The sequence below is a fragment of the Myotis davidii genome, unplaced genomic scaffold, assembly GCF_000327345.1.
Source record: "Myotis davidii unplaced genomic scaffold, ASM32734v1 scaffold73, whole genome shotgun sequence".
Lineage (NCBI taxonomy): Eukaryota > Metazoa > Chordata > Mammalia > Chiroptera > Vespertilionidae > Myotis > Myotis davidii.
In genome coordinates this window covers 8,033,765-8,054,805 of record NW_006286675.1, presented here as the reverse complement: position 1 = coordinate 8,054,805, position 21,041 = coordinate 8,033,765, and the positions used below count along the sequence as shown (strand labels likewise).

General features: G+C 47.3%; 1 protein-coding gene across 1 annotated transcript in view; it reads left to right on the top strand.

The window, feature by feature from the left end:
* The window catches only part of PLEKHA7 (pleckstrin homology domain containing A7), an 89,397-nt gene that overhangs the window by 11,115 nt on the left and 57,241 nt on the right, over positions 1-21,041 (top strand). The window contains exons 3-6 of the mRNA XM_015560348.1: positions 12,673-12,784; positions 13,543-13,647; positions 16,218-16,290; positions 17,658-17,758. Of these exons, the coding sequence (XP_015415834.1) occupies positions 12,686-12,784; positions 13,543-13,647; positions 16,218-16,290; positions 17,658-17,758 (378 nt within the window). The 5' untranslated portion in view covers positions 12,673-12,685. The remainder of the gene's footprint in view (positions 1-12,672; positions 12,785-13,542; positions 13,648-16,217; positions 16,291-17,657; positions 17,759-21,041) is intronic.

Sequence of the window (21,041 nt, the reverse complement as noted above, 5' to 3'; positions counted from 1 at the left end):
AATTATTTTCCTCAAGTGACATCTAACACGTTCATCTGGTGTGAAAATACCTTAAATACAGCCTCAGACTGAGCTGAATCAGCCTCTATAGGAAGCCTCAAGTAACAGCCCAAAGCCAGGGCTTAGAAGAGAGGAGGATCGGGATACCCATTGTCTCTGGACATTTTGAACTCATGGTTGCTTTTCCCAACACAGGAACTTTCTTGTTCCTCAGTCCCGTCTCAACAGGGCCTCTGGGGAGCTCAGAGATGGGTCTGCCATGCAGGGCCGTCTACCTAAAAGGCCCGCGCAGCCCAAGCAGGATGGGTTCTTCAAACATGAAGGCAGAGACCTGGGCAAATGGCTGTGTTCCCTTCTCATCTGAGGCCGTTCTGTTCGAAGAAAACAAGTCTTCGTTTGAGAAACTAATAGAGATGTTGGCTTTATGTGGTATTTTCCCTTCAATTTATTTTTCTTTTGTTCAATCACCTAGACCAGTGGTTGGCAAACTGTGGCTCACTAGCCACATGCGACTCTTTGGCCCCTTGAGTGTGGCTCTTCCACAAAATACCACATGCGGGCGCGCATGTACAGTGCGGTTGAAACTTCGTGGCCCATGCGCAGATGTCGGTATTTTGTGGAAGAGCCACACTCAAGGGGCCAACGAGCCACATGTGCTCGTGAGCCGCAGTTTGCCAACCACTGACCTAGACCAAATATGATCTTTAAAAAAATTATCAGTATTCACATTTTACAGCATTTCCCTTCCTTGATACTTACACATATAAACTTTCTCTTATGGAAAATTTCAAACATATACAAAAGTAGAGAGATACAGTAACAAATCCAATGTATTCATTGCTCATCTTCAATAATTTTCAAAGCATGGCTGATTTTATTTCATCTATATACTACCCCCTTCCCCCAAGATTCTTTTGAAGCAAATTCCAAACATCATTTTATCTCTCTAGTATTTTCAGCATAGAATAATTATTTTACAGAACTTTTAAAATTAGAAATCTATAATTACAGTAATTCCTTGCATGTTTACTCTGTGCTGGGGATTTTATCTGCATACCTCTTACTACGGTAATCCTGAGGAGTAGGTCATCATCATTGTTTAGAGATGAAGACACTGAGACTCAAAGAAATAGTCACTTGCCCAGAGTTGCATGGCTAGAAGTAGAAAAGCCAGATGTCATTCTAGCTTGATCTCTTTAGTCACGCCTAACCTTGCCCTAGTCAGATGCTGCTTGCCAAATTATCTTCATGCTGGTGGCCTAGGGGACGTGATGGCCAAACTATGGGGTTGGGGTCCGACTTTGAAAGCATTACTACTATTAGAGAATGAGTGGAAGATAAAGACTATCTTGTCTTCTAATCTGAGAAAGAATTGCTGTGTAAAGACAGCCCAAATGTGGATTCTACGAATTCCAGCTTGGAATGAATTTGTTTATAGAACCCTGGAGGTCAGAAGCTCTTGAGAGGTCATTGGGTTCAGTCCCCTTTCTTAGGCATCCTGGAGACATGGGCACCTGTCATTATTAAAGGTCTGGATAAGGAATCCATCAGAATGCTTAAATCGGGAAGTTACCAACTTCTAGAAAAATGCAGACTTTTTTCACTGAATACTTCTGTCACACATACCTCCTCTTCCTCTTGTTAACAAAGACTTTGTCCCCCAATTACTTCTGAGAAGGTAGCCTCTTTTATTCTACCAAAATATCTCTGTAGCTAATCTCAATTCCTTACAGTTTCCAAGGAAAAGATGTTCTTTTCAAGGGTCACTGTTCCGCTGTAGAGTCTATTTCCTGGCTGTCATAAGGAGTACTTGTTTATCTGGAGTGGTGGGGGTGCACCGGTGTGGCCAGACACTCCTTCAAGGAGGCAGAAAGTGCTTTGGGCATTGAGAGGAAGGGAGGATTCCTATGCGCTGATGTGGTGATCCCTGCACTTACTCATGAAGTACTTACTGAATGCCCGCATTGTGTCAGGGGCTGTGCCAGACTCTGCAGTTACAGCAGCATGTAAGGCACATGTGGTCCTGTCTGTGAAGAACTTATGGCTGAATAGGGAAGATAGATGATCAAACGGAAGATCACAAATGTGACCAATGTTCATGACCAAGGAAACAAAGGGTTCAATGGGAGTTGATAAAAGACAGTTCTAACCTGGCTTAGGGATCATGGAAGGCCTCTCCATCCGGGGAAGGTATGTTGTTTAAATTGAGACCTGTCCAGTCCAGGTGAACAACCTGGGCAAAGCCCTTGAGGGCAGAGAGGGAGCGTGTAGAGAGGGGTCTGTACAGGCTGAGTTAGAGTGGGAACTGAAGAGCACCAGATGGATTCTGGAGATACTTGGGAGGTAACATTGACAGGACGTGGTGATGGATTGTCTGTGATGGGGATGAAAGAGAGGGCAGACTTTCTTAAAGTATCTGGCCCTAAACAGGAGGAAGAAGGAGGATTTAGATAAGTAAGGATCAGTGTGCACGTGTATGAGGGTGGTTCACAGCTGAGGGAAGTGTGACCAGTCTTGGTGGGGTCAGAGAGTGAGAAAATTTGAGGTGTAGTGGAGGTTTGGGAAGAGGAGTATGGAGATAAGGTTGGAGACGAAGGCTGCAGCCCATTCTAAATGGTTTCCTCCTGAAACACACTCAGATTTACTTCCTGGTGGAGCTCTGGAGGGCGAGTGAGGCATGAAACCATTTTTAAAAAGTGCCAACGAATAAGATGACTGTTACAATCTTTTACACGGGAGCTTGATTTTGTTGGGTAGTGTGTTATGTAGGGAGGAAGGAAAGGTGAGGGTCATTGATGTCCTTCACACATCAGCTCTCGGATTATGTTGAGTGGAAAAGGAAAATTGGCTCTTTTCTTTTTCTTCTTCAAAGAGAAGAAGGCCACATTGACTCCACTTGCAAAGCCTTCATCCTGGTTTCTTGGTGGGAATCCTTCTAGAGCTGTGGTTTTCAAAGTGTGGTCTCTGAACCAGAACTTGTTACACCGACAGGCAAATTCTTGAGCCCACCCCGGACTTCCTGAATCAGACACTCTGGAGTAGGACCCTGGAACATGAGTTTTAACAAGACTTCAGGTGATTCTGATTCAGGTTTTCATCCCTCCTGAATTAGTCCCAGATTCTTTCATTCATCCTTAAGTCTCCCCCACACACCCCTCATTCTCTGAGCAGCAGTGATAATCTTAGAGGGCTTTGAATCAGACAAATAGTTTCTTTTCCTATGGGAAGAAAAAAAGGTTTCCATTGTGACTCCCTTTAGAGTATTGCTGATGTGAACAGATAACACATCTCCCCCACTGTTGGCAGGTGGAGCTCACCTGGGCTGCAGATGCATGCCCACTAAAAGATGCTTTTTTAAAAATATATTTTATTGATTTTTTTACAGAGAGGAAGGGAGAGAGATAGAGAGTTAGAAACATCAATGAGAAAGAAACATCGATCAGCTGCCTCCTGCACATCTCGTACTGGGGGTGTGCCCGCAACCCAGGGACATTGCAAGCCAGGTACAGGCCCTTGACCGGAATCGAACCTGGGACCTTTCAGTCCGCAGGCTGACGCTCTATCCACTGAGCCAAACCGGTTTCGGCAAAAGATGCTTTTTCATCTTGCATATTAGAAGCATGGAGAAGAGAAATGTGAAAGCCATGATTTGGTGGATCCAGAGGACATAAGGTCTGAGTATTCTAGTTACTGTGTCAGTAATGCATAATTAGTCAGGATAGGAGGGTCTGCTACGGTAACAATATGAAACAAAATCTCAGTGACTTAAAAGAATTAAGGTTTATTCTCACTTTTACTGAGAAAGAAACCTGAATTGTCACCTACTGAGAGAGGCTCCATCTCTGTGCTTAATGATCACCAAAGGGAACTTTAGTGACTTGTGCACTGGCTCTTTCACTCACATTTCATTGGCTAAAGCAAGTCACATGACCACTCCTAACTTCAAAGGGGCAGGGAAGTGCATTTCTACCATGCACCTGGGAGGAAATATTTGTTGGTCAGCACTAATAACTACACTTAATGCACAGTCAAGATTTATTAAGGGAAGTTGGACCTTTCAAATCTGTCACTGACAAACTTCTTTTGCTGCATGACTCAAGTGTTTACTACATAACTAGAGCAGTGGTTCTCAACCTTCTGGCCCTTTAAATACAGTTCCTCATGTTGTGACCCAACCATAAAATTATTTTCGTTGCTACTTCATAACTGTAATGTTGCTACTGTTATGAATCGTCATGTAAATATCTGATATGCAGGATGGTCTTACGAGACCCCTGTGAAAGGGTCATTCGACCGCCAAAGGGGTCGCGACTCACAGCGTGAGAACCGCTGGACTGGAGTGTTTTTCTGTTATGCTACTGAGTTCATTGTCAGAACCAAATTCATTGTCACTCAGTGGGTCCTCCAGCCTTGTTCCCAGGGGACACCCCTGCACACCCAAACTGACAGGCACGTGGAAATCTCTGTTGGAGGAGCTAATATAAGCCCAGGCCGCATTAGGAAAAGTACAAGTATAGAGAAAGGGGAGAGTAGTTCTGGTGTATCGTGGTGTGTGTAGACTACTTCATTTGTTCATTTCAAGTTATGGAGCTCCAAGGATATGCCAAGCCATAAACACTGTGCTCTAGGTAATAAATTTCAAGAGGATGCTGAGCAATTGAGGTTCCCTTGAGGAGGGGGACCATTATGGTGAGTGGCCTAGAAATCCTGGCCCTAGCGTGTTTAGCCTGTAGGAGAGAGGATGGAGGAGGATGGGCTGCAAGTCTTCAAGAAGGGCTGGCTGGTGGAAGTGGGGTACATTTATTGCGTGGCTGCCAAAGGCAGGCATCAGATCAATGAGTAAAAGTGATAGGCAGGCCAGTTTCAGCTCAGTCACAATTTTCCAGGAAAGAGATTTTCCAGCAACCTTTGTTTCAGGATCTGGAATTTCATCTTTAACATTAAATGACGTTAATCTGCCTCTTAGAGTCTAAGAGTTGGCTTTTTCATGAATGGTAATAATGTTATCATTTTATAGCTAATATTTATAGCCCTTACTGTTTATTACCAGGTACTTTTCTAAGTGCTTCACATATATGAATTTAATTTCCACAACAGTCCTCTGAGGAAGATACCATTATTATCATGGATACTGAGGCACAGAGAGGTTAAGAGTCTTGCCAAAAGTCACACAGCCAGTGAGTGACGGAGTTGCGATTTGAATCCGGGTAGTCTGGCCACAGATGTGGTGCCTCTGCCCACTACACATACTGCCTGTCATTTCAGAGGTCTTCAAGAGACAGTGCCCTTCCTTGGCTGTATTCGGGCCTTAATGTGGTAACTAAGTAGGCGACTGCTGCTTAGAGATTTTCATTGTAATTGTATCCGATTGTAATGACATTTGATCTAATAACTTCACGCTTGTTTGGAAGATGCTAAGCCTCCTTGGTAGTCTTTTCTTCAGAACATGTTAGCAAGCCTTTTTTCAGGGCCTCATTTCCAGTGATTGGATCATCTGGGCTCCTCTTTTTAAGCCTCTTTCCTGATTCTCAGCCATTCTTTTAAATTGGGAGCTTGTGGTTGCCCCTTTGTGGCTTAAAGGGCCACACACAGGGGCCCTCCTGGAGGGGTAAGGTTGGCACAAGGAACTTCCAGGCTGTGGTTTTGGTGGTTGGTGCTCTGCCTGGGAGCATTTTCTCCTCGGTGCTGGTCTGCCCGGGAAGCTGCTGACAGCTGCCTCTGCAGCTCTCGGTGAAGAGGACAGAAGCATTCCGGAGCCTTGACGCTGGCAGCTGACTGACAGCTGGCTGTGTACGCGGATCCCCAGGCTCCGTCAAGCTCTTGATGTTGAGGTGGGGCCTCTTTGAGAGAGTATGAGCTCCGGAAGTTCGCATGCCTGCTGCTGTGCTCAGAAGCCAGCTGCAAGGCACCCAAGATGTCCTTGGAGTTTCCTAACAAGGAGAGGACTCCGGCCTAGCCTGCCTCTCAGGGCATCCTAGTGAGTTTAGCTTGTTCCTTCCCTTGGGGTCTGAGCAGCCCTCTGTTTTCTCATTGTATCGTTTGGAAAAGAACTACAAGTTGGAATCGCCTGGAATGTTATGAGTGGTGTTGGGAGAATAACACTTAAAACAATATCTTGCTGAAGGTAAGCATTACCTTTGACCTCTGTGGGGGTTCATTTTGCAGGCTTCAGGGAAGGCTCTCCAAGGTGGGTGCCAATTATGGGCCTGGGGTGGGGTATCTCCTGCTGCTGGGAGATGGCTGTCTCCCTTCCCTCCTGCAGTTACATTGAGTGTACTACGGAGCAGGGCGGTGGAATCTGTCCTGTTGCTCATCAGCTGAGCCCTGGCCTGTGAGGCCGACGTGTTGCTCTGTGGCTGTATAGCCATTACCTTGTCACTCCAGATTGACAGTCTTGGGCAGGCTTTGCCTGTTGCATTTGGTTGCCATGGCAGCAGAGAAAAGGAGGAAAAATGGAAACACCTGGCAAGCAGATACAGAAACTTAGACTGTTCAGTTTTCCTTCTTGGTCTAGGAGACAGCGCTGGCGACAGTCACAGGTAGGGGAAGAGGTGGTAACAGTGTCCTTAGTTCATTCAGACCCCTGAGTGTTGGCTTGGCTTTTGATGTTGATGTTGCGAGGAACATTGTCACGGGCTGCAGTCACCGCCACACGACCACCGTGTCTCCGGCTCTGTCTGTGCTGGGTGAAAATGCTGCAATGATGGCTTCCCTGTGTGTGGAAAGGAAGCTGCTGATCGCAAACAGGCATTTTGCTTCCTCCTGTGACTCCCTTGTCCTTTCCTTTACCTTCCCCTGGTCTGGGATGTGCCCAGATCTCCATTAGAAAGGCTGTTTTCTAGGAGAGAAGTGGCTGCCTGGAGAGCCAGGAGGAGCAGATAGGCTAGAGAGGGCTCGCCAAAGGCTCTTGCAGAATTGCAGCATGTCTGAAACGGCAGAGCAGAGGCGGGAGGAATAGCAGAGGTCAAGGTCTGGTTCTCCCATAGACAGACGTGCACCCTGGACAACGGAAGGGACTGGCCCAGGGTCATTTAGCAGAGCAGGACTCGGGTGAATTCAGGGAAGCGCTGGGATGCGGGGGGAGGCAGTGGGGAGCCCAGAGGCTCACTGGATTATTTTCATGCCAGATTAGGGGTGCTGTTTGGGCTGGTTTCCAGCTCCCCCGGTGGAGTGGGGTGGGGAAATGGAGCTTGTGTTCCAGAGAGGATTGTGGGGGAAGGGGAAAGAACACAGAAAGCCATAGTTGAGTAATGAGGCCATAGTTGCTGAATGAAAACCCGTGTCAGACACCTCCCCAGGGTGTTGGGAGTGCACAGTAAGGGTAGGCGGTCTGTCTCTGTGTGTGTCTTTCTCTGGGAAGAGGGGGTGTGGAGGAGTCTGCCTGTTTGGGACAAGAACTTTCTTTTATTCTTGCTTTTCCTTGTGCATTGCTTTTCCATACCCCATAGGTGGTGGGTGTCAGTGTCTTAAAAAATTTGCTGGTTGCTTTTGAATGTGCCTCCTTTCATAGCAGTAGTTTTAGCTGAGTTCTCTGTGTAGGATCCTTGAGGACAGAGCATGAATCTGGAGGCCTATTTTTCCAGGAATTAATGGGATCTAGATATAATCTCATGATGTCTTCTCAGTAAGAGATTCCCGATTCCCCAAAGATTTCTAACCTCCTATCCTCACCTTGAAGACTCTTGGCATTATTATTCCCTCGGGGAAAGGATGGGAGTCCAGTCCCCCAGCCACAAGGTTACTACATTTTAAAGAAGCCCCAGATAAAGTGTTTATTGGTGTATTTGTAGGAAATGATTGTTGCTCAGAAGTTAATTGTTTGGCATTTTGAGCTTTCTAGAGAGAAGTGCCTTGGAAATAAAAAATAAGATTTAAGTTCTGGGGGACCCATTGGTGACAGCCACAAGTTGCTTTTCATTTAGAGCCATTCTTCATGGTTTTCTAAGCATTGTTTCAGTTCATACAGCAGCCTTGTGAGAGAAGAGTGGTTTTCACCCCATTCTACAGTAACGGAAACTGAGGCCCAGAGGCGTGATGTGACTTGTGGAGGAGTCCGTCAGCTGCAGAGCTTCGTTGAGACCCAGTTTTTCTGGGCTCCTGGTCTTCCCAGCACCCCAGGATCCTCTGGGTTTCGGGGGTAGTCTTGGGGCTGAGAAGAGCAAAGCCTGCCTCTGTCAGACTTGGAGACTGGGCTGTGGGCTGGTGTCTCTGGCCCAAGGTTTGTGGAGTCCAACTTCCGTTTTGGGCAAGTCATGAAATCTCCCTGAGCCTCCATTTCCTCCTCTATGAAGTGGAGATGGGAAAACTGGCTTTGCAGGTTATGGGAGGTAATGTGGGCAACGTGCCTGACACATAGTAGGTGCTGGACAAGTATAGCCCAGCCCCTGTGCTTGCTTGACCTTGTGTACCTGTCCTTAAGGTTGGTGACCTACCTGTTGTGATGACAGTAGGTAGGGAAGGGTCTTGGTGTGATTCCACTTCAGCTGCTCCTCTTCTCAATGTCGACGGAGAGGCAGCTGAGGGTCCCATCAACCAAACTCACCTAAGTTCAGACCCAACAGAAGGAAATAGCTTCTGAAGTAGAACCTCCCTTTCTCGCCGCCCTCTCTGTCAGGGTTGTGTGCATTTATAGGTAGGAAGCAGCAGCAGCTCCTTTTACCAACAGAAACGGAAGGACGAGAGAGTAACTCCCCGCCCAGGCTCACCTGACACATCCTTGAGGCAGTGCAGCGTAGAATGAAGTCATTTTCCTATTGAGCTTCTCCAGACTGAGTTTTGTCTGCTCCTAACTTTATTTGTTCCTTTCAGCGGGGAGGCAATTGAGTTACAACTCCAGCTCACTGTTTTGAGCTTCAGCCCAGAGCCTTCCAGCAAAATAACCAGCATTCGTGCAGCCCAAACCCAGGAAAATGTCTTTGTTCGAATCATCCCACTGTACTCTGGGAATCCAGATAGCACAGACACCTGGCCAGCAGGCTTTTAAGTTAATAGGTTTGATTTAATGACATGAGAGTCTGCCTCCCCATAGCATGTGCAGGGTTTCGTCTCCTCTCCCGAGGTCTGTGTGACTCCCGTGCCTAAGGGCAGGCTGTTGGGAACCGAGCCATCTTCCCAGCTGCTCAGCTCAGGGCACATGCACTTTTCTGGGGGAGGAGGAGGGTTCTTGGGTGAACCTTGCCGGGAGTATACTTTGGTCTGAGGAGTTGAGGTCAAATCGTGTCTTCCCGCCAGGCTTTAAAGTGGGGTATCCTGACCTGCCTGAGCATTGGCCTGCAGACTGAAAGGTTGCAGGTTCGATTCCAGTCAAAGGCACGTACCTTGGTTGCAGGCTTGATCCCTGGCCCCTGTCGGAGCGCATGTCTGAGACAACCAATTGATGTGTCTTTCTCATATTAATGTTTCTCTCTGTGTGTGTCTCCCCCTTCTTTTTAATCTCTCAAAAAAAAAATCAATGGAAAAAATATCCCCAGGTAAGGATTAACAAAAAATTAAAAATAAAGTGGGGACATACCTTAAGAGGTAACTGACTGAAGCAAATGTACCAGAAGGCGTACATCCACTTGAGTGATGATCCCTTCAGTGTTGTCTCTTGCGGAGGCTTCACACGGGCGCCACTGATGTTCCCGTTGCTTAAAACGATATGGTAAACAGCCTCTAGAAGTTTCCAACAGAACCAGCTTTCAGCCAAGTGAGAAAATTGCTTTTGAGATTCTTTTTCATGTTCTCATTTTTGGATACCAAGTGGTGCCCCAAGCATGGCCATCCATCAGTGTTTTGTTTATTTGTGTGTGTGTGTTGTAATTCTGGATAACTTCCAGTTCTTTCCAGAAGTCATAGTCACCCCTGGAGGACCCACGAGATCATAACCCACATTGAGGAGATTCAGAGGAACATCCTCTGAAGGCAGATCTTGGTACTTGGCTTAGGGGGTAGCTGTGCGCTCCTCATTGTATCAGCGAGCCAGGTCAGGGGCCAGTCTGTTCTTCAGCTGGGAGCTGTCCCTGCCCATGGGGAGCCCTGGGGAAGGCACACTCTTTATTTGTGGAGACAACCATGGTCCCCTCCCTGCAGGAAGATTTAGTGTGGACCTCAGTCATACTTCCTAACAAGCCAGCTTTCTCTGGGTGTGGCTTAGTGGAGGTCTCTGTGGGCATGAAGAATGGAGTTGTCTTCATGTGACACCCCTTCCCGCCCCGTCCCTCCCTGATGTTCAGTATTGGGCCCGCAACCACTTCTCCTCCAGCTGAAATAGGGCTCCATAGGTGGTGGTTGTACCCTCACTCACCCAACACTGCAGAGCAGTCATCTTTTTTCCTATACGATTGGCCTGGGAGCTCCTCGACCCGCCAGCATTTCAAAAGCCAATGTGGGGAGGAGAAGGTGTTGGCATGCAAGAAGATGATTAAAGTCAGCGCTGCAGAGGTAAGGTGCAAAAATGGCAAAGTGGCCACCTGTCCTGGGTTTTCTGGGCAGTCACAAATCCAGATCATCCTTTCTCTGTCCCACCATGGAGGAGTGGCGTAGCTAATGGATGGAAGCTGGTACAGTCACTTGAAATGATGTGGATGAGTTAAAGGAATGGAGAAAATGTTTATAATAAGTTTTCTTAATCAAGATGCAAAATCACAAACAGTGTGATCACAGTTATATAAAAACAAAAAGCCACCCCCTCCCCCAAACAAAAACAAAAACAGGTATATAGAAACGAATGAAAGTAAATATAACAAGTATTAGAAAAATGATTTTCCTTTGGGTAGTGGGACTGTGGTGATTTTTTCTTTCAGCTTTTCTTAATATATCTCAAATATTCTCTATAAGTCTTGAATAAGTCTTTAGTGGGAGCAGATTAAACTTGATAAATTCTCAACCAAACCTTTTTCATTGTTACACAGTAAGTGCTGAATTTCAGCTTAGAGATATAGGTGCCATAACAGAGGTGACCCGAGATTTCTTCTTGACTCACACCTTAGAAATCTGAAAAGTCAGGCAAGACCAGGTTCCAGGAAGGCGTTAGGGACATAGTTCTTTCTGGAGGCAGGGCCTAGACAAGGCAGCCTCTCAAGGCCCCTGCCCACCACCAGTCGGCGAGGATCCCTGCTGCCCGCAGCCTCTGCCAACAGCGAGGGGGGCTGAGTGTGGGGACATTCTCTGAGTGGGAGCAGTGATAAAAGTCTGGCTGGGATGGAGCTCCCCTCCCCAAGGTAACATCATACAGTGTTATAGTGCGATGTCACACCCACCATAGGACATCGATAGGCAGCATACAGCACAGTTCCTTACTTTTCTTTTCATGGGACCTTTTTCATGGGTGGGGAAACTGGAGTGAGTGTCTGAGCCTATAAGGAGCCAGTGATGAGCCTTCGGCCTGAGGGACTTGCATCTCCAGCTGCCAAGCACCCGGCAGGACCCAGCCCCTCGGAAAGCTGGTGCCCGCGGCTGTGGTCCTTCTGTGAAGAACCTCCCTGATGGTGCAGGGTCCCGGGGTCTGGCTTGGGGCGTGGGAAGGACCGCTTATTCTTCAAGCAGCAATGTTTTTTCAAGGAAGCAGCCTATCTCTAAGGTGGAAGCTAGGATTTTCCCTCGTAGCACCTCTGTGACGGTGAGGCTGGAGAAACGCCATCAGAGCACTCCATCTTCAGCTGTGTCCTGCCTGGGATCTTTCATCTCCATCTCTGAGGGGTCCTGGCCCAGCCTCCAGATCCGATTTTCTCCACTCCTCAGGCAAAGAGCCTCAGTTTCCTGCAGCCGCCTCGACCCTGTTGCCTGGCAGAGCATTGGACAAAACCCAGCCTCCTCTGGGACTTGAGCTTTGCGGAAGGCTCACTGGTCCCATAGTTAGCAGCATCTGGGACTCAGCCCCGAGCCATTCAAGGATAGCATTGAATTTGTGTGGAGGCATTTGCCCCCTCGCTGCTTTGAAAAACTGGCAAATGCTGGGGCTCTGTGGAGGCAGGTGAGAAGGGCTCTGCAAGGCGTCTCTTGAGTGTTGTCCCCAAAGTGCTGGTCCTCCAGGGCAAGTGGGAGGAATGATGTCGCTGGATGCTGATTGGGACGTACCCGGGGTTCTCATGGGGACCCAGGCATGCTTCATTCTTCCTGCTCTCCAGGCATGGCTCAAGGGGTTAATATCTCCAATGGCTCTATTTTGGGGCAACTGGAGTGTTCCCAGAATAGGACTCTTTGTTGAGTAGTCTATTTTGGGAGGCAGGCCCTACTGGCGTTTATGTAAGTGAGTCTCTGTGTGTATCTGGGGGTGTGGATGTGTTCAGAAGTGATTTCTTGTTACTAATTATAAGCAGCTTCTTTTGTGAGCCAGGGAGATGGAGAGTGTGTGTGTAAGGGGTATGGACTGCTCTTGTTGTGAAGAGTGGTGTGTGACCATGTGATGGGGCAGCTGCCATAGACACGTGAGTTAGAGAGTAAATGTGGGGACCTTAGGACAACAGGCAGGGATGACTGCCTTGGCCCCTTTGTGGGGTGTCATGCTGTGGAGATGTGCCCCGCTGTCATCCTGTTGATTCCATGGAGCACATGGGTAGGCTGGGCACCCTGGCCCTCAGGCTGCAGTTTGGAGTCAAGTGGTCCCCAAAAGGTCGGTCCTAATGAATCTCAGATTCCACTTCCTACCGCAGTCTGGCACTTAATCACTGGACTCTCCTATCTTCCCCACAGGCCAAATCCACATATGTCAAAGCAAGAGAGAAACCAAAGACCGTCCAGCATGGTCAGCGAAACGTCCACGACTGGGACCACGTCCACCGTGGAGGCCAAACCCGGCCCCAAGGTGAGCTCCTGGCTGCTCATGTTTTCTGTCCCTTCTTTTATAGTTGCCGAGCCCCTTTGTAATCAGAAGCCCATTTGACCTTGACCCTAGTTTTGTGAAGGACACACATGAGAAGTATTCTCCCGCACTAATAGATGGGGAAATCGAGGCCAGTTGGGGGTGTGTCCCGTGTCCCGGAAAACAGGTGATTGCTGACAGAACCAGGACTGGCATCCTGTCCCTTGATGCATCTTCACTTTCCAGGCATATCTTGTGTTAGAGACGGCCTGGAGAACTTTGTGACAGATGGCCCCGAGGAAGGGTGCCCTTGAATAAGGCCCAGAGGTTTCTTGTGCTCGAGCTGTGGGAGCAGGGAAAGGAGCCAGCCTTGCAGGGGAGAAGTGCTGAGACCGCCCCCAGCTAGCTGGGATACATATCTGGTGATTGGCAAAGTCTGTGACCAAGAAGTAGCTTTGTTCCAGAAAGCTGTAGGACGTATTGGGGCCAACAGCTGCTGGTGGAAGTTGATTGAAATATCCCTTTAAATTTTTTCCTCTGTGACCCAGATGGGGAGCTTGCCAGGTCTGGGGCTCGCCTATTAATTAGAAGGCAGTGGCCATGTGCACGCCTGGTCCATGTCTCCTCACTGTTCTTCTGATCAAAGGGCGCTGGCGCGGAGATGAGGCCGAGGGAGCCTGCAGCTCTCCCATCGCACGTGTGCTTTTTGGTGCCTCCCTAAATCCTCACAGCTGCTAGAGTTCAAGTCTGCTTTTCCCTAGATCATCAAGTCCAGCAATAAAGTCCACAGTTTTGGGAAGAGGGACCAAGCCATTCGGAGGAACCCCAATGTTCCGGTGGTGGTGAGGGGCTGGCTGCACAAGCAGGTGAGGAGGCTGAGGAGGGAGGGTGGGGAGGATAGGATTGCTCTTGCTGATTTCTTTCCTTTCCCTGGCCCCTGGGAGCTGGAGACAGGCTCATAGTAAGTGTTCTTTCCATTCCTGAGTTGATCTGAAGCAGGTAGTTTTCGTCCACTGACTGCAGTGAGCAATTTGTTGTTCGTTTTTATGAGTAGACTCGCCACTCAATTGCTACAGCTTCCCTCCCCAAACCCACTTGCCCACTTTGGCCCTTGGTGCTCTTTGCTGTGCTGGGACCCAGGCGCTGGTGTGGGTGGGCCAACACGAATCCAACCTTCCCACCAGCACTTACCTTCCTGATGTTAGAGTCTTTGTTATCATTGGGCCGAAAAATCCCTGTTTTTCCTCTTTCCCAGTCTAGCCCCCTAGCACCTCAAGTTCCAAATAAGCCAACCTCAGCTCATTGTCTCCTCACCCCCCACCCCGCAATCTGCTTTTCTGGATCTCAGGTTAGAAACCTCAGCACCGCCACCAGCTCCGCCTTCTCCCACATCCATCCCGTCATGAAGCCCTCCCAGTCTGCTCCATCTCCCCAAGGCCATCCTTCATCTCTGTCCTCCCCATCACTTGCTCTGCCTCTGGTCCTCTGGCCATGGAGAGTCTGTGAGTGCCCAGGGCCAGAGACCATGCCCCTCTTGTCTCCTTTCTTCTCTTCTTGCTATCCATCCATTCATTCATCCTGCCATATTCTAAATGCTCTTACAGCAGATAAAAGGAGATGGATAACATGTGGTTCCTGCCCTTGAGGAACTGAAGGTCTGCAGGAGGGAGGGGGGAGGGAGAGACACAAATAGACACATGTCTCACATGTCATACCCTCACTCAGCACATTCTGTCATATATCATGTTACCTGAAAAAACAGAAATCCAACTCCAAAAGCAATGATGTAAATTTTTACTAAAGGATTTATGGGAAGACAGGAGGGCATTACATTGCACACCACACAGAAGAAATCCATAAAAGTCCCCATGAAATCTGTCTCCCCAGTTCTGATCCCCATGGCAACTCCCACATCTCTCCAGCCTCTTATGTCACCACTCCTCTGGCGCCACCTCTCTCTTAAGGATACCCCTCCCCTCACAACTCTGTTCTCACTCTTCTTTCTTACTTCCCTTCATCTCTTTTCTCCCCTGAGTAATTTAACCCTCTGACTTTTTCCATTTGCATCTCTGTGCCCATTAAATAAAAGAATGCTCCTTTGAAATGTGGAGGGAGAAGGAAGGAATTATAAATAATTCTCCCCAGGCCCCACCCCCTAGCCACTTGGCTCTGCTGTGACTGTAACAGAGGTGTGTGTAGCTTGTTGTGGACACAGCAGAGAGAATGTAGCTGTGCTGGGGGAATCCTGAAAGGCTTCCCAGAGGAAGTGATGTTTGAACCAGGTATGGAAGGGTGGAGAGGAGTTTTCCAAACAAAGCAACCATCATATGCTTAGAAATTATCTGGTCAATGCAAAAAATAAAACCAAGAAATGTATGAACTCAGTAAATTAAATTTGTTTTTAGCACTTTAGTAAGTAGAGAATGAACAGACTTCATGTTGTTAGGTTTAGAAACTGTCCAGTTTAAAAAAATATGTATATTTTTATTGATTTCAGAGAGAAAGGGTTGGGAAAGAGAGAGAGAGAAACATCACTGATGAGAGAGAAAATCATCCATCGGCTGCCTCCTGCACGCCCCACACTGGAGATTGAGGCTGCAACCCAGGCATGTGCCTGACTGGGAATCGAACCATGAACTCTTGGTTCATAGGTTGACACTCAACTAGTGGGCCATGCCAGCTCGGCTTTTTAAAAAAAATTTAAACCTGTCAAAAACTCTTGCAGAAGGAACACAATTTTAACAGCTAAAAAGGCTCTGGAATTTTCCTAGGTTTGGGAATAAACTGATACTAAAACACTGCTATTTTCCTACTGTGATTATATCTTCTTAAAAATTTTCACATTCACCTAAAAATATTTCATAAATATAACAATTTACATTTTAGAAGAGTAAAGACAGATTCTTATTAATGAAACAATTTGATAGCAAGAAAATCCAAGTCGCTTTACATTGAATGGAAGGAAAGTACAGTCGCTTAGGGTAGAAACAAAATCAGTCTCTCTGGTGGAGAACTGAACTTAATCAAATGAGAACTTGCTTCATTGATTAGTTAGCTAACCTAACCTCTTGGTTTCATAATGCGTAAATCGGTTTTCTAATCAGCTTAAGTGAAAGCATTTTACAGCATAGCATTTAATTAAACAAAACTTTTTCTTAAAAGCTGATTTCATTCTTAAATGAAGAACTGTATTTTTGAATCCATATGTTTCTTTCTAAAAGGATGCTTATAATATAGGAATCTGTTTCCAGGAAAGAAAAAAAAACTTCCTAGGGCTCAACCATCATTGAATCTAAAATTTAATTTCCTAGTGAAAGAATGTCTGTAAAATAAAAATTTATTAATTTCTTGAAAGAGTGACTATGGGCAAGTCAAGATTGGGGAGGGGGAACAGTGTGCTCAGACACTGTCCTGATTCTTTTTCTTTGCTTTGCAGGACAGTTCTGGGATGAGGCTGTGGAAAAGGAGGTGGTTTGTGCTTGCTGATTATTGCTTGTTTTACTATAAAGGTGAGCTGAGGCTCGAGCCACCGTGGGCTCTGTGCTGGAGGGGGTGGTGAGGTGATGTAAATGTGGTCGTCTCAGAGTCAGTGACTGAGCTAATTAGTAACCTATTGATCTGCTGAGGTGTTCACTTTTACATATATGGATGGTTGGTGACATCATTTTTTGCAAGTCCCAGCTCTGGAAGTTCCATTTATTGCGTTAAAATAAATAGGATCTAGTGTGCTACTACTTAGGGTCTCAGGATCTGCAGTTGTGTCAGCTTCTGCCCCACTCAGGACACAAGCACACCTTTGACGTCATCTGGAGAGATGGGAAGTATAGGTAGACATCGTATTTTGTAACCTGTTATCTGGATTTATCCACTGGGATATTGGATGGACAACTGGTGGATTGAGTTGGCCGTATGAACATTTATGGAGCCCCAGTACATAGAGGTAGGCTGTGCAGCAGTGAGAAGGAAGGTATGCCTCAAAGTGTGGAGGAAGAGATAGCCTACTTTTAAAACAAGATTGGGAGTTAAAGGTGCTTTAAAAGGTATCCAAAGTGCTTGGGCAGTTTAGGGGGAGTAAGGAGTTAATTGCATGTGGGAGCATGTGGGGAGGCTTCTGAGAAGAGAGAGGACTTGAGTTGGGCTTTGAAGGATAGGTACTGCTTTGCTTGTGTGTGGGGGAGGGTGGGGTAGGGAGAAGGCGGAGAATGGACATTACTGGCAGAGGAAATAACTTCAGTAAAAGTTCTAGAAACAGAAGAAAGTGGAGTGACAGACCTGTGAGGCCAGAGTGAGTCTTGAATGGAGGCTGTACCAGGAGATGAGGCTCAGGAGGTGGGTAAGGGCTGTGACACCAGGTAAAGGAAGTTGGCTTCATTCTGTGTCCAAAGTGCCTTTCAGTAGGAGAGAGACAGGAACACTGTCGTCAGGAAGTGGCCTGTGGTGTGAAGATGATTAGGAGGAGGAGGAGGAGGATGGAGGTAGAAGGTAGGATGCCTCACACCTACCTGTGAGGTTTGCTCCATCCAGAACGCCCTTCCCCATCCTTGAAGACACTTTACATATGACCTTCTGAAGTCGCGACATCCTCAAACTCTGTGTCACCCCTGCCTCTGTTCCCGCAGCACTTGGCATATGTTGTGTTTCAGGAGTTAGCAGTTGAGTGTGTTTACATGTGTGTTTCAGCCCTGCGGGAGAGGGCCCAGCCTGATTCACCTGTAGTTCTAGCATAAGAACAGAGGTCCCAGGGGAACAGCTGCATGGCCTGTCAGTGAATGCCGTCATCCTGGGGAGAGAGAGGAGCCCTGAGCTAGGGCAGTGGGGTGACCAGCCCAAGGGAGGTGCCACAGAAGGCTATTCTGATGTGTTTTTCTGTCCAAAGACAGCCGAGAAGAAGTGGTCCTCGGGAGCATTCCTCTGCCCAGCTACTTCACATCGCCGGTGGGCCCTGAGGACCGCATAAGTCGCAAGTATTCCTTTAAGGTACTGCCCCCGCTCCTCTGGGGCTCAGACGCCATCCCGGGAAGCTGTGTTCCCACATACGGCTGTATTAAAAGCAGTTCTCTCTCTGGGGAATGGGAAGAAGTTAAGCTAGAGCGTTTCCCTCATCTTAGCAGTTATAAATTCTTTACACACGAGTAATATCACATGACAAGTGCTTTCATTTGTATCGGAGCTGCTGAGTCCCCCAGCCTCGCTCAAATATTTAGACCCCTCTCTTCCTCTCTCTGTTAGTCCTGTGATGGCAGATTGGACACAGCCCTTCTCTTGCTTTCTTATCACTGTGAACAGCCAGTCTAACTAGCATCCAGCCATTTAGTGCAAAGGATGGTCCCTCGTGATGGATTTATATCAGTTATATTATGAACATTTACAATGAGGGTCAGGGGGCCTGCCTGTTGAAGAGATTTTCAGGTTTGGCCATTTTGTTTATATTGTCGAAAAGCAAGTAGAATCAAATTTGGCTTACTTTCTGGATCATTGGAGTTTCCTAGGGAGATCCGTTTAGCCGTAAAACCCCTTTTCTATTTCCTTCATCGCCATAAATGATGGCCATCCTTTGACAGCCTCTGGCATCTTCACAGCCAGATGTGGAGACTCCAGGAAGGTGTGGTCAGGCCCAAACTTGGGGAACCTTGAGGCCCTCTCTTTCAGTGGCCTCCACAATTCCTCCACTGCTGATATTTCTTGGATTCCTGGGGATGGTGAGGGTGGGTGCGTTGAAGGTCAACATTATTGGCAGTTGGAGTGGAAGTCTCACTGAAGCAAGTGGCTGCTGGTGCCAGGAACCACGGGGAACACTTTTCACGCTGCTCAGGACACGAGGCAGTGACATGCATTCAAGCTGGGGTCTGGGCTCCTGCTTACACTACTTATATAGCTTGGCTATTTCCATGTTGGGGGTACAAGAAGAGTACTAGGCAGTAGTTACTAAAGAGGAGGTTGAACGAAAGTCAAGCCTTAACTGGTTTGGCTCAGTGGATAGAGCGTTGGCCTGCGGACTGACGGGTCCCAGGTTCGATTCCGGTCAAGGGCATGTACCTTGGTTGCGGCACATTCCCAATTGGGGGTGTCCGGGAGGCAGCTGATTGATGTTTCTCTCTCATCAATGTCTCTAACTCTCTATCCCTCCCCCTTCCTCTCTGTAAAAAAAAAAAAAAAAAAAAAAAAAAAAAAAAAAAAAAAAAAAAAGTCAAGTTTTCCAGCCACAGATCATTAAAGGACCATGGAAAGCACACGAAAAGACACCTTCTGTTCTCTGGGAGGATTAAAGGGAAGTGTTGGTATGCAGTGTCCAAAGGCGTCATTGGCAAGTGATCGTCTGCATCGGCATTTTGATCTGGGGTCCACTGTGGTGGTTGAAAAGTCAGGTCTCATTTTCCCCCACCTCATTCCCGAGCTTATGCTTCAGCTTTGTTCATCGACAGGTGTGAGCTGTCTGCCTCTCCCCTGTCACTCTCCTCATGACTCCAGAATTGTGATGGTTTGATTCTTGGATGCTCTCCCACTTCATGTTGCATTATGTGGTACTGCCTTATGTCTGCAGGACCTCTGATGATTTGAGAAGTGCTTTTATCCATGTTAGCTCATGGAGTGCTTGTGGGGAGCTGGTGAGGTCAGTATTATTAGCTTCATTTTATAGGATTGGAGCGCAGAAGACACTTGCCCAAAATCACAGGGCTGGAAGATGATGGAGACAGACCTCGAACCTGAACTAAATCCTCTTTCCATTGAATTCCAGGGAGGGCAGACAGTTTCTTTCTCTTCCTCTTATTTTGGTTACCTCCTGCACGCACATGGTCAGGGGTGCGAGGTGATTAGACTTAATGTTCATTGTTATCATTTTAGCATAGTCTTCTCTTTAATCATTCAAAAGTCTCTCCTGCTTATTGTGGGCTCTGAAACCCGTTTGTTCAATGGGTTTCAGGCTGGTCTTTTGCTTAGAAAACCTTTCTTTCTAGGGTCAAGTGTTGCTTTTGGGCAAGCAATCTGGGTAATGATGTTGTATGTGATTTTTGGGGGGGATAGCATCTGGAATAGTCTCAAAGTAACTGATCATATCTATTTATATTCCATCTTAACACTTTCTGGGGAGTTGTGAAAATAGATTCTAGGAAAACATCTTTTATGTGTCATAGATTCTTTTCTTTAAAATTATTTTCTTAGACTCTACTAAGAAAAATCTTTTTGTCTGCGAGATAGCAGACATGAATGTGCTGGGGGAGGGGCTTTTAGGAGAGACCCTTAGGGTCTGAGAGCAGAGAAAAGCTACTGCCGGCAGACCTGGTGGTATTCAGCTGATTCTCCAGAAAGGACTGTGCTTTCCTGAGTATGAAAGGGTATCCTTTCCCTTTGGGTTACAGCATCTCTTTCCCCTTTTAGAGGTCAGATGGGGTGTCCCCTGGGCAAGGCAGGATCCATGTTCTTGGGCATACTGAGGAATGGACAGTATTTGGTGTCAAGGGCCTTAGCCTGTTTCTAATGTCAGTTCTTCTCTATTTCTGGAGCTGGAATTCTCTGAGTGTTGCTAGGGCACCTTGCTTGAGATCATTCAGCTTTAGTTGTAGTGGTGGATAGGCACAGCCTGAAAGGCTTTATGGTCTTCTCCTGGTCTTCCCTGCCCCCCCCCCCCTACTGTGTCTGTAGCCTGGCAGTCCCTAGTTGTGACCAGGGATGCTGGATGCTAGATGTACCCTGAATACAGCCAGATCTGCAGGGTGAGCCAAGCCAGGCTCTCTCAGACATCCGCCTGCTCTGCTGGCTCAGCTGGGGCGCCTCCCCAAAGATCTGTTGGATGCACGGCCACCCTCGGCCTCTTGGTCACCTCTGAGCAAGCTTGGCCCTTCGGGTCCAGGATCTGGAGCAGAAAACATCCCCACTCAGCCAAAGGTCCAAGGATCTTCAGTGGGAAAATGCTTTAACCCTCTCCTTTGAGCCGTTCTCCCTCTCTCAAGACCAAGGGGAACTGACCTGAGTCTGCAGACCCCATAGTGTCAGTGGATAAATCATATCTTCCCTTTTTTAACCTATAGCGTTTCCTTTGGTTAAGAAAGTAGGCCTTAATAGGTATCAGCAGCACCTGTGCCTTGGTCACCACTAGAAATCAGAAAGATGCTCACGTCACATTATAATTGCTGTAAATATCTTGAGATATCATTTATGAGCATCCCCACCTTGAAATGACAGTAATTATTCCTACATTTGCTTTATGGTGTATTATTAAAGAAGCACCTGTATCACTACCTCATAATAGTTAAAAATATTT